We start from the raw sequence: 13,184 nt of genomic DNA, 5'->3' as shown, positions 1-13,184 counted from the left end.
ATGATTGTGTAATAGGGCAAACATGCCAGTAAGTATTTTCCTTACCCTTAGCATTAAAATAGCATCGAATATTTTCTTTTATTCTGCATTTAGCTCTGTTTTTTTCTCTCTGATATGACTGATATGTTCAGGTGTTTATAAGTATTGCTAAATGTTGGGTCTTAGATCCCGAGCAGGTAGCATAGAGAGGCTTTTAGCTGTGTGTGAAAAACAGCTTTGTTTTCTCAGTGGAAACAAAGGGAGTGATACTAGTGATCCAAAACAGTAAAGCGGTTCGGTGTATGATTAAAAACCGTAGCTCGCTGCCACTAAAATGTTCCTTAGAGTTGAGAGAACTGCATGCATACCGACGGTTGACCAATTTTTGACACGAGCATGCTAACTGGTGTGGAGGTGAAGAAAAGAGTGTTTACAAGGTGGTAGCGATGTTAGTCGACAGGATTCAGAGGGAGTCAGATACTTCAGGGACAAAGTAAGAGAGGTGAGATTGAACTGGGTTGTGCGGTGGAGAGATACTTGTTAAAATGGGAGAAGAGTGTAGAACATGGAGCTACCAGGCAGAAGGAAAAATGGCCAAAGATGAGGTTTGTGGATGGAGCGAGAGGACATGCAGATAGATGGTGTGACAGACGAATGTGCAGAGCACAGGAAGAGATGGAAACAGGCGATGCGCTGTGACGACCCTAACAGGAACATCTGAATAAGGTCTGCATGAATCTATTGATTACTGAAGCTTCTTGCCAGTTTAGTTTTGGTGTGCATAAAAAGCATCTATCCTTAATGTTAATTGTGTTATTGGCTGGGCTCATTATATTTTTCTGCATGGAAAGCAGCCGATAATTTGCAATAATGTGACACGTGTAATGTTCAGCCGTCCCGAATTCCGCCCACATAATGCATTTTATATGTGAAAAGGTCTATCAGTAAGTACTGAATCATAAAAGATTAATGCAACATATTAATAATAAATCAGTCATCAATTTTATTTCATCATCAGCTCATTGTTTAGCTTTCTAGCACTCAGCTTGCTGTTTTAACAGCATTGTTTTCAGCTGCATCGGGCGGGTGTTTCTTTTTTTTGTGTGTGTGTGCGTAAAAAGCTCTAAAAACCCTCTACCCGTGTGAGTAGCTGGTAAACATCGTGGATATTTTAGCAGGTAAACAGAAAGATATTTCCCTTAGGGGTTTTGAGTGAATGTTGCACTCACATCTGCCAGGTGCGAAGACACACAACTCAAAATAAATGATAATGTTGCTCTGTGACTGGCGACCGTGTAAATAAGCACGTCAGCACACTGAGCGATTTTCCGTTGATTAGATGTCCAAAAGAAATGGTACATAACTGGGCTGAAATTGTACTTACAAGCTGGAATTGCACCTGTAATCTTATCTTTGCTACATCAGCACTTAAAGTACCGAGCGACTCAAATGCTGAATGAGAAAACGACACGCCATGGTCTTAGACTGCTTATAGAAGGGACAGAGGGCCGGCCGTGAGGTAACTCAGAGGTTCAGAGATATGATGATGGCTGGTTGACAACCCTACAAACCAAACTTGGTCACGGAAGTTTCAGATTAAGCAATACTGAAACCTCAGACTTGGATTTGAGCAGTTTCTTCTGTTTTTATGGCACTGCCTTGTATCATTACACCTAACATGCTATCATATGATGCAAGCAAGTTAGTATAGCGTTGTTCTTCTTTTCTAGCCTTGAAGCATAAAATACAGTTTGATTACCAAAGGACTGATTCATGTTTTTAATAGCTGTTGTATATACATGCAACATCACAAAGATTATTCTCTCCCATTACATTGTGCTCAGTTTTCTGAGTGTTTTCTAACTCATCTAGTCATTAACATCATCAAATGTAAACATAATTTTAGAATGTAAAATGTTAATCAAATGAAAAGAGACACAGTTTTATTAATAATTCAAAATGCAGCATGTAGATATTTAGATAGCTCTCGGGTAGCCCAGAATCTCACTGACTGACTCTGGCATTTAATAGTCTATACCATTACTTAACAATCTTTGGGCTGAAATTGGGTTTTATCATGACATTTTATGTTATTTTAGCAAAATATTAGGACTTAAGTGTGAATACTGAATATTTATAAATTATAATCAAGCTGCTCCGGCTTAAAGGGATCTATATTTAGCCGGGGATCTCAAGGGATTTGCAGCGGTTACAAAAAAGCCAGAATTTCTTGGTTCTAGGACTCAGTGTTACGTTATATCAGGAGGAACACCATTTTTAACCACGCAGCAGAAGAAAGTTGAAGACAATGAAAATATATAAATAAATAAAATTTAGAAATGCTTTTTAGCTAATTGACGAAATCAGGAAATAGACAGTATCATGGACAGATTTGCCACTCAGCACACATATAATGCACACTGGAAAAAAATACACTAGTGTACTTGACATTAAATACGAAAACAACCAAATGTATTAACTAGGGCTGCCACAAACGATTATTTTGATAGTTGACTAGTCACCGATTATTTTTGCGATTAGTCGACTAATCAGATCATCATCCATTGGACGTACAGCGTACAGCTTATTGCACCAGCAGCATCTGCTCTTACATAACTATCATTAGCTTACAGCTTTAAGTGTTTAAGATATGTGCTAACTAAAAATAAAGACAAGATGATAGTTTATTAAATTTTAATGAAATTTGCAGATTGTTTCGGTGAAGTTCAATAAACTCCTTGCTATCTAAAATATAACAGGACACCGGAGTATATTCTCGAGCATCTCACACTTCTGATAATCAGCTGTCTGCTTGACGTTTATTCAGCTGTGTAAAAACTATAACTTTAATCTCAGCCAAACCGATTTACTCAGGAACAAATAAAATACTACAAAAAGCCAAACAATAACATTTTTAAGTTATCTAAGTGACTTATATATGTTTAACCTGAGTAGCGAAAGACAGCGGTGGGTTTGAAAACGATTTGCCGGGAGTCTCACGGGCCCTAGTGAGCCTTGCCCCTGGCTAGCTATCGAGCTAGTGGGTAACAGACGTCTCTGAAAACGTTGGAGCGCTTTTGAAAATATGTGGTGTCTTGATAAACTGAGCAGATATTTGAGGTTTACACAGCTACATTCTCGCCTGAAAATATGTTAAACGTTTATTTTGTGACCCAGAAAGAATAATAATAGTAAAACTAACTAGCTTCCGCCATTGTTGGAAACTGAGCTGGGCTGCGCTATGAATTGTGGGACAGAGCTACTTCTCCTTCTTCGGGGTTTAACGGCTGCTGGCATCCTTGTACATGCAGTGCTGCCATCTTCTGTTTCAGTCCGTTATTACACTCTTAAATCCTACTACTTATTCCTGCGTCTTTTGTGATCTTACAAAGCTTCAAACGACGCATCGACTATTAAATCAGTCGTCGACGATTCTGATAGTCTACGTAATCGTGACTAGTCGACTAATCGTGGCAGCCCTAGCATTAACGTCATCGCCATGGAGACCTAAAACATTAGAGTAAGTCATTGTCTTGAGGAAGAAAGAAGGGTAATAATACTCAGTCGCCACCTCCAGTCATTTCAAGTCACCTGGGAGGAATTTGCATATTTGTGCACCTTTTCCCCCGGATACAAACGGAAAGAATGAGTTGGTGCAAAACACCAGGAGTGCAACTTCGAAATCACTGTCTTCAGGCTTCTCATTGGGATTTTGCACACCATTTATATAAAGTCTTCGGTGAACCGATGCTGCTATGTGTTTTCTAAGAAAATCTGCACAGAGAATTAAATATAATCTTTATCGGCCTTCACCGGAGTGGCAGGGCTCAATGTTCAATAAAATAACTCACATTTTAAATTATAACTTGCTAATTTTTGTGGTTTTTAATGAAAGTTCTGATGATTTTCTATTAGCAGGAAAAACCTTGAGTGGAAATCAGACAAACAGCTGTGTGAAAAGAGTTTCTGAGAGACGTTCCAGGTATTTTGTAAAGAAAAAAATCGTCTTTTCTCTGTGTGCATCCTTGCCAGTTCCTTGCTTTGAAATGTAAGAAAAAAACTGAATCCAAAGCCCTTCCTGTTTTCCTAGAAAGCTTAAGAGCTCACAGACCCTTCTCTCTCCTTCTCCGTTTTCCCGTCTCCTCTGTTTGTTTACGTCGATTAAACACGGAAACATCTAGAAGATCTTTATCGAGTCGGTCTCTCCGCACACATTCTCTCACTCACATGCTGCCTGATAAGAGTGATTTTCACCTGCACCTGTGTATCCTCGCACCTGGTTATAAATAGAAGCAGCTCTGTGCCCTCCGGTGAAATTGTGCATGTATATATCCGTCTGCGAGCGCGCTTGTGTGAGGGTGGTGGGATAGCCTGAGCAGGGGAGGGTGCAGCGGTGTAACGCAGAGAGCAGTAGAGAGTGGAGATAGAGGGAGTGGATTCTTAAAATAGTAGGTGAGATTGAGCCACAGATTACATACAAACACACGCGCACACTCACACACATGCACAGTCTCAGGCGTCCATGTCAAGCCCTCCTCATCGACGATTGGACACTCGGCTGTGACCTCACGACCCACTCTCCTCCCACTCCTGAACTTCCTGAGTTCAGCTGGCTTGAGTGCTCGAGCTAATGTATGCTGATAAAAACAAATGGTGTGTGTGTGTGTGTGCGTCCTGATAGGAGGGATGGAGAGATGGAGGGTGAGAAATAGAGGATGAGGTGGTATTTTTAGCAGATTTATTTTTTTCCCCTTGCTGCAATCTGTTCTCTGCAGCTTCGGAGGCTGGAAGGATGTGTTCCTCTCCTTTTTTTTTCTTCCTCTTTAATTCTCGTCTCTCCTCTCCATCCTCCTGCATCTGTTGTTCTCAGGAAGCAAATAACAATAATCTGACCTAATCTGTCCATCTGTAGACTCTCCATCGGTATTTCTCGATCGCTGCTTTCATGTTCTTCAGCAGATTGTCTTCCTTTTTGAGTCCCTCCACCACCCCACCCCAGCGCCATTTTGTCAAATAAAGCCGATTTCCTTTAAAGCTTAAGTCATAACCTTCGTGGTAATTGCGTACTTGCATCTACAACAGGAGAATTTCAGGCTAAACTTTTTCCAAGAAAGGCTTATTGTTTTTCAGTGCAGCCTTTGTTTATCCAAATTAATCAGATAGTTAACAGAACATTTTCAGTGCAATGAAGAAATAATACAAATAATTTTCCTCAACTCTATAAAGACTTTTTCTACTTTAGGTTTTTCAATAAAATCTAGTGTTATTTTGAATTTCTGTCTGTTCTCTGCAGTAAGATTTAGTTTAGTTCAGTCAAAAAAAAAAAGGCTGATGGGGGTATGTGTCTACTAAAAACCTCGGACGGGTTTGAATGCTGGTGACCTTAACCTCAAGGTCAGAGATCAGAGGTCAAGTTTTTTGAAAATCTTATGAAGGTGATAACTCTTGAATGAGGTGATGTTGGATTTTCAAATTGGTACCATAGGTGTGCCGACTAGAAACCTGAGGGGTAACAAAGGCAGTCGCAAGTACTTTTAAGACCAGTAAGCATCGATGCCATGTGTACTGGATGGGAAAGAGCACATGAGCTTATTATTCATGGACGTTCCCATAATGAATCAACTAAAACAGCCTGATACAACACTGATGCATTTTAATTAAACTTAAGTGTTAATCCATTAAAAATAGATGTGGAGGCCACCATGTTGCCCGCCATCTTGAATACAGTGGCCAAGGTGGACATCGCTGTTCCGCCTAATTGCACTTTATCTATGTGACTAGAGACCGGCCACATGTGTAATAGGCCTTATAACTTACCGTTAATGTAAAGATCAGAAATAGCTTTTTCAAATTCTATTAGTTAGCATTTTTACATGTATAATTTAATGATCTCTTTCTCATTATGCCTCCCCCTGCACTATTTCCTCACCTCAGGCTTCGTCTCCTAAACTGAAGTCAGGGCTTTAACACACAAAAACATACACAAACATGCTTATTAACTTCTGATATTGATATATAGTAGATTTGAGGGCAAACAAATTCAGTGCTAACTCAGTGATATGTTGATAATAGGAGGAACTTAGAGGAGGCATCTGCATCTTCGTGAGCCTTCACCAGAGTGGCAAGGCTGTGGCAGGATGTGGGCGGCGACCTCACACACAGAAGTCCTGTTGTTCCATAAATATTTAAGACTCAACATTGGTTAACAGATTTTTATGTATTTTCCTGATATTCTGGCCCATTTGTTAAACACAAATGTATTTCAGTATTGTGTAAAATAGATCACATTTTAAATAAATAAAAACTTGTTACATATCTTTTTAATCACAGTCCTGATGGTTTTCCTTTGGTGGAAGAGCAGATGTTTTATAAGCAGAGAGCAGAAATCAGACAAACAGCACTATGAAAAGGATTTCTGAGAGAAGAAGTTCCAGGTATTTTGGATAGAAAACCTTTTCTCTGTGTGCATCCTTGCCAGTTCCCTCCTTTGAAATGTAAAACAAACCAAACTCCAAACCCGAAGTCCTTCCTGTTTTCCTAGAAAACTTCAGAGTCACAGGCTTTCCTTTCTCTTTCTGTTTTGAGTACTTTTTAGTGTAAACGTTTAGCTGCATTTTGGTAGTCAAGGGAAGATTAGATATACTAAAATATATAAGCATATATATCAATGTGAAATATTTTAAATTCATTACATTAAGAGGAGAAATACCAGACATTTAAAGGTCTACGATGCCGTGTTGCACTTTCCATTTGTGTTAATAGAATATAAGCAAATTTGAACTTTGCAGTTAAATTTGTTGAATTTGATCTGGTTTCTGTCCAATTGCTAATTCAGGCACTTCACATCCAGCGAGCCGGTGATGACCAGGTTATGGTTAACCAAAGATTCAGATGGAAATTTCCCTTCTTTGGCAAATGTAATTCTTGTAACTGAAGAAGTGCAGAGAGGTGGTTTCAAAGGTAACACCGACTAGTATGTGACCCATCGTGTGTGCAACCTTACCCTAACCAGGTCACTGAAGACCTGCTGCATGTTGGGAGGTATAACGAGTACGGTGGCGCGATGCTAGAGTTTCAAGCTCGATACTATGAGGGAAAAAGAAGCTTCCTTTAACTGCTTCCTTATTCACAAGAGGTGGATAGACAGATCAGCATATCATTAATATCAATTACTATATGAGTAACAGTAATATAGTAGTAATAACACTAAATTAATACAATAACAGAAAAAGGTTTACACACATGAGTCTACAGTCTAATTTAGGATTTAAAAAGAAGCTGACACACCTGACATCAATGTTTTTTTGGGGGGTGAAAGCATGCACATTGAGGTTTCTGTCTTTCCACGATGCCAGCAATTAAGCAGTAATTGCAGGGGAATGGGTTTAAAATTCCTCAGTATTTTAATGAAAATGCTGACATTTGTTAAATACCACAAAAGAAAGCGATGTGGTGCATCGCCCACTAATCTGCAAATTTATTTAAGATGTTCAAAGTGTCGCTTTCATTTTTTTTTTCAGTGCTTTCACTTCATTTTCTCTGAGCAGCTCAGCTTTACTTCCACAAACATATCGATAAACGGCTTCGGCATTAGAGGGACCGTCTCCACGGCTATTTCTTCTTTTCCCGAAATGCAGCTTAATTTTTTTGTTTTGTTCTTAATTTAATTTAAATTTATATTTAGATACGATTTCATGCTTTCGGATCCTTCTTCAAAAGCGAATCGCCTGCTTGCCTGTGCATGTGTGTGTCTGTGCATTTGTGTATGTGTGTGTGGTGACGTGTACATTTATTGGGTGACCACCCGGCTTGTCCAGAGTACGCTTGTCTCTACGGTGATAACTCTTACCTGTTGTTATGCCTCCTCAACTCTTCTTGTTAACATGCTTGTGTGTGTGTGTGTGTGTGTGTGTGTGTGTGTGTGTGTGTGTGTGTGTGTGTGTGTGTGACTTTGTGTGTGTGACTTTGTGTGTGACTTTGTGTGTCCTAGACAGATGGATGATGTATTATGTAAAACAAAGTGATCCCAGTAATGGCCTGTTTAGCTGCCACCCTGACCAACACCAGCATCTCACACACACACAGTTACACACAAAAACTCACACTTACACACACACACACACAGAGTCCCTAGACAGCCTGTCTGTAATCGAACTCTGGAGAGGCTCAGCGGTAACCACATCTATAACGCACCCTGGAGAGAGATGCTGGGCGAGTGAAAAGAAAGGCAAACTAGGACAGGAGCGCGGAGAGAAGGAGCGCGTGTGGGAGGGAGAGTGGAGGTGGTTCTCTTGTCTTAAGGTTGCCCTCGGAAAGCATTTATCTTCCAGGGGAGATGCAGAGAGGAAGTGAACAACTGATTGGATGGCGCTGGCTGAGGAGGAGTATTTTAATATGCTATCCTTCGTTTTAGTGCCCACACATGAAAGTATAAATAGCCCGCACACGTACGTATGCATAGGCCGCTGGTAGGTGTGGGGTGTTGTGTGAGAAAGAAGGGGTGGGGGGGTGACAGAGGAAGATGAGAGGCCGCTGAATGATTAAACGTCCTCGGCAACACGATGCAAATGATCCTTATTTGTACAATCGAAGCAGCTCAGTGATGTGTGTGAATACTCTGAGCCAAGACTGACTCAGAAAACCATAAAACTCAAGACAGTTTTTTGCACATTTAACTGTGAGGCCAACTTTTTCTACTTCGAGTATGATACCGATACCTTCACTACAGCAGTCTGCTGGCGATGACCTGATACCAGCGCTGAATCAATAAACTGTGTTCATATCTGTGAGGAAAATACTGGGAATAATTCTTGATCTGTAACACAACGTCAGGCTACTTTGTTTTCCTAACAAATAAATACATATGCATATAACAACAGGCCCAAAACAAACAAATTAAACAATAAAAAAAATTGCATTCATCTAATTTACTCACACTAGTCTCTTTTCAGCTCAGTGTAGGAGTCATTAAGCTCCTGCTTGCTGTTTTTCCTGCTCCTGCACACGTCGCACGTGGACCTGACAAGAGACAACCAAAGTTAAATAATAATTTGAACATGCCGGGATGTTAGGTTATCATAAATGCACTGAAAGGTTCCCAGCAGGTGTTACACTGGACCAGCCTGCTTGTAGTTTCTGCTTTGTGTAATGTGTCTCTGACCGAACATAACCGGCGAAAGTGAACGAGCGAGAAAGAGAAACAAAAACAATGTCGCGTCAGCGCTTCTCAGTCATGTCGACTCACTTGACTCACAGTTTGCAGTTAAGTTAAATGGTTTATAAACAAACAAAGACAAGCTGTTGACATAGCGAGCGTGGAAAACGCTCCAAACTGCCAACCCTTTGCTGTTAACTTCCTACGAGCTCTGCTGCTACCTGCTGCTGACCTGTGGACGGTATACACAGGAAAACACTGAATAGATTGGCACGTTGTCGCTGATCCAGCTCTTTAACATCAGACTGTTGCATCATTAAGATTACATGTTGCTCATGTACTTGTGACTAGAGTTATTGTAGCATTATGTTTTCTTTTAGTTTCATATTTTTTTTCACAAACAAAATCAGCTGCAGCAGATTTATATAACAAAACAAAATTCAGGTACTATTATAATTTTCCAGTATGTTTATAAATGAACCAGATAACAATATAAATTTATAAGTTCCTCTTTTTTCCTCATCCCCTTAATTTTCCTGCTTTGATTAGTTGCTCATACCGAGGCTCACGGCTGGTAGCTCACTCTGAGCGCTGGTTAGCTTTAGCCACCTTTGTTAGCTTCTTTAAAACGATTAAGTGTCTCACTAGGTTTGCTGTTGTACACATTTTCACACCGTTTACTTACCTGTGCCGGTGTGTGTGTGTTCCACATGCACGAAATTGGCCAACTCACAATCAGTCATATGGAAGGCTGACCGGCTGGTCACTGGTCATGGTGGAAAACACTGGAAATTGGCTGATTAAGTCATGTGGACATAAGTAAACATAGCACACAAAATCCCTCTAGTGCCTGCTCTGTTGACAAAATTGAAAAAGACTTAAACTAAAGAGCTAAAGACATTTTCTATAATTGTTTTAAACTAGTTATATGGAAAGGACTGGTCTTTGTATAGTAAGTTTCTAGTCTGATCATAATGATCACGCCATGACATCACAAGAACTGTTTGCCTTTTCCCACATTTTCACACGACGTTTTATTCTCAGCACTTAAGAGCCTTATCTAGCTTCCATCCACACCTATGGCCATTTCAAAATCACCAGTTAACCTAACATGCATGTCTTAGGACTGTGGGAGGAAGTAGGTGAGAGAACCCACACAGGCTGTGAGGCGACAGTCCAAATCAGTGCTCTGCAGCGCATCGCTGTTTGCTAACCATCATAACCTTGACTGTTTTTCTTTCCTCTGCAGCTTCAGGAACCAACGAGAATGAGGAGCGCGTGTTTCGCGAGAGGATCGGCCCTCGCCGGCGACAGGGCGCCGTCCGTAGGCGCGTCCATCAAGTCAATGGACACAAGTTCATGGCCACCTATCTTAGACAGCCGACCTACTGCTCACACTGCAGAGATTTCATCTGGTGGGTGAAACATCTATCGCATGTATCTGACCCCTTTTGCTTGCTGTGATGCCGCTGAAATGTTGACTCCTCTGTGTGTGATCTGATAGGGGCGTGCTGGGGAAGCAGGGATACCAGTGTCAGGGTGAGTACTTTTCTCCGGCAGACTCCAATTTCTGAAGTAACATTGCGTATCATTTATTATTCAAGCATGAGAACACAAGAGGGATTACATGTTGCTGAGTGACAACTGTGATTTGGTCCCACGCCATCACCCCAGAGCCACGCATTTACAGCATTACACGAGCAGAAAACAAAATGAAGCATAATATTATAATATTAAAAATTACATGCACAGGCTTTTTTCTTCTTCTCTGTGCTTGCAAATATCCTAAAAATTCAGCTTGAACTCGTAGTGTTATTTAACAGACTCTTTAGGGTACTTCATTACTTCACTTCATAATGCAGCCTGTGGAGGTGCGGGTGGAAGATGTTATGCAGCTTAGTGGTGGAAAAGGTGAAGGTGGAGTGGTTGAAACTGTGCAGCCAGCAAAAGTTGTGCCTCTCTTACCTTTGCTTTAATGCGAATACAGTTTATCTGCTGTTAACCTCACATTTGTGGCAACTTTAAAGAGTTTTAAAAATCCTCAGAGTCTGTGAGTACTCTTCCTGCCAGGCTTATACATTAAACATTAAATACTTGTGTATATTTTCAGCATTTCGCATCATTTTAACCCAGTTTTATTTTAAAACTCGAATGATATTCACCATATTCGTATTACTTATACTGTCGGTCGTTCAACCAATGAGAATTTGGTCAGATGGGAGCAACTAACAGTCAAAACATTACTTAACTGAGTCATTAATGAAGAATGAAGAATGAGTTCAACAGTTCAGCCCGTCCATCTGCAACCCTACCGAGGCCTGTGCTGAAGTAATTTGGCCTTTGATAAATAAGCCTTAAATCCATTCATCTGGTACGCCAACTGGACTTCCTGGATCATATTTTATTGTCTCACCTGTAGTTTAAACAGCATGCCTCTATCAACACAGCTGTCTGTGGTTAAACGCGGTGCATTTCTTCTTTCCCCTGGTTTAAATATGCAACCATAATAAAGATGTTTTGATAACAGAATGGTGTTTAGGTGTCAAAATGATTCTCTGCGCAGCAGGTGGTTGAGCTATGCAGTTTTCATTGATGCATATGGGCTCGAATTTCACTCGAACCGAAGCATATTTTTTATGTTTCATGTGGGTTGTTTTTGTTTTGTTTTGTGACACTACAACAGTACACCTGAGTGCATCCTGTAAAGATAGAGGAAGGGAACGGAAGCTGCTCATGTGCTCCTGTTGACGTGTTGCTTATACTGCACAGTCTGTGTAGACTAATCGTTGCTTGTGAATATGAAAGTAATGGATATTAACAAAGACAAATGGAAACTAATTCTGTTTTTTGCTGAATTATCCATTGTTAATGTCTCCTAGTGAGTTGTGCTGCCTATGAAAATTCTTTCGTTTGTGCTTTTTATTCATTTAACCTTCATTCATTCATTTAACCGAGAAAATGTAACTCCCACGATTAAAATCCCTTACGGCTAAGTTAGGAAGCAGCTCAGTCAGCAGGCTAATAGTACCTGCACAGATATGGATAGATAGATATACACAAGTTAAGGAATATATTGTTAAATAATCATTATTCAGCTACTCTTCGAAGTCTTTTTCGTGTTAGATTTGTAGGCCTAATTAGGTCTTTCTCATTAATGAAGAGCCGTGCAGAGGATGTGTGGCTGTCAGTGGTAATGCTCACTCACCAACATTCTGTTGTAGACTGTAATTATTTGTGATTTTAGTTAGTTAGCCTTTTCATATTGATATTCAGAGCGGGTCAACCAGATCTTTCAGGATTGGTCGGCAGTGGCATGAAGAAGTGTGCGGCTGCATTGCAGTGCTTTGTTGAACTACACTTGCCTCCCAGTTCATACTTAATTTTGTGTAAATATGATCTGAGATATGATAAGAACAGATAAGGCTTTCTTATAGCTTGCTGTTTGTTTGCAGCTGGAAAAATCAGATTAGCACACTTTGAGATGAAGCTGATGTCCCTCTGCCTCTCACACATCTGTTGTTCAAAATGAAAATATGTTTATTTGACCAAGGTTGTGTGTGAATGCCTTTTAGTGTGCACGTGTGTTGTCCACAAACGCTGCCATGAGCTGATCATCACCAAGTGTGCCGGCATGAAGAAGCAGGAAGACACACCTGAGGAGGTACACACGTCTGCAAACACTCAGCTGCACGGAGACTTTGCAGGAATGAGAGGATTTTTAGTGGACCTCAGTTCATTATTTGCTAACTAAAGGCTCAACTGAAGTTTATTAATTGTTTTTTGTTCAGAAATCATAACTTAGACAGTGAGAAGAGCACATATAAAGATATACCAAGTAGTCTTGTGGCCCTTATGCATAGAAAGCGGTGTGCACTGTGGCTAATACTAGTTGGTTGAACTTTGTGCGCTGCCTGTGCTGTTGTTTCCAGGAAAATTAAACAGGTTTAAATGGTTATGTTAGCATTGTTCCATAATTTAACCCCAACAATAGAAATACAAATGATCTTTTAATACTTTTGCTACAGTGAGAATACACATACGCCAAAACTCA

At 40.3% G+C, this 13,184-nt stretch overlaps 1 protein-coding gene across 1 annotated transcript in view; it reads left to right on the top strand.

Annotated features, from left to right (window-relative positions):
* Positions 1-13,184, top strand: part of LOC113028244 (protein kinase C epsilon type-like) — a 53,357-nt gene that overhangs the window by 27,327 nt on the left and 12,846 nt on the right. The window contains exons 3-5 of the mRNA XM_026178356.2: positions 10,383-10,548; positions 10,638-10,672; positions 12,706-12,794. Coding sequence (XP_026034141.1) covers positions 10,383-10,548; positions 10,638-10,672; positions 12,706-12,794 — 290 coding nt within the window. The remainder of the gene's footprint in view (positions 1-10,382; positions 10,549-10,637; positions 10,673-12,705; positions 12,795-13,184) is intronic.

The sequence above is a fragment of the Astatotilapia calliptera genome, chromosome 8, assembly GCF_964374335.1.
Source record: "Astatotilapia calliptera chromosome 8, fAstCal68.1, whole genome shotgun sequence".
NCBI classification, from domain to species: Eukaryota; Metazoa; Chordata; class Actinopteri; order Cichliformes; family Cichlidae; genus Astatotilapia; species Astatotilapia calliptera.
The sequence above is the reverse complement of the archived record's forward strand: the minus strand, read 5'-3'. Positions and strand labels throughout refer to the sequence as shown.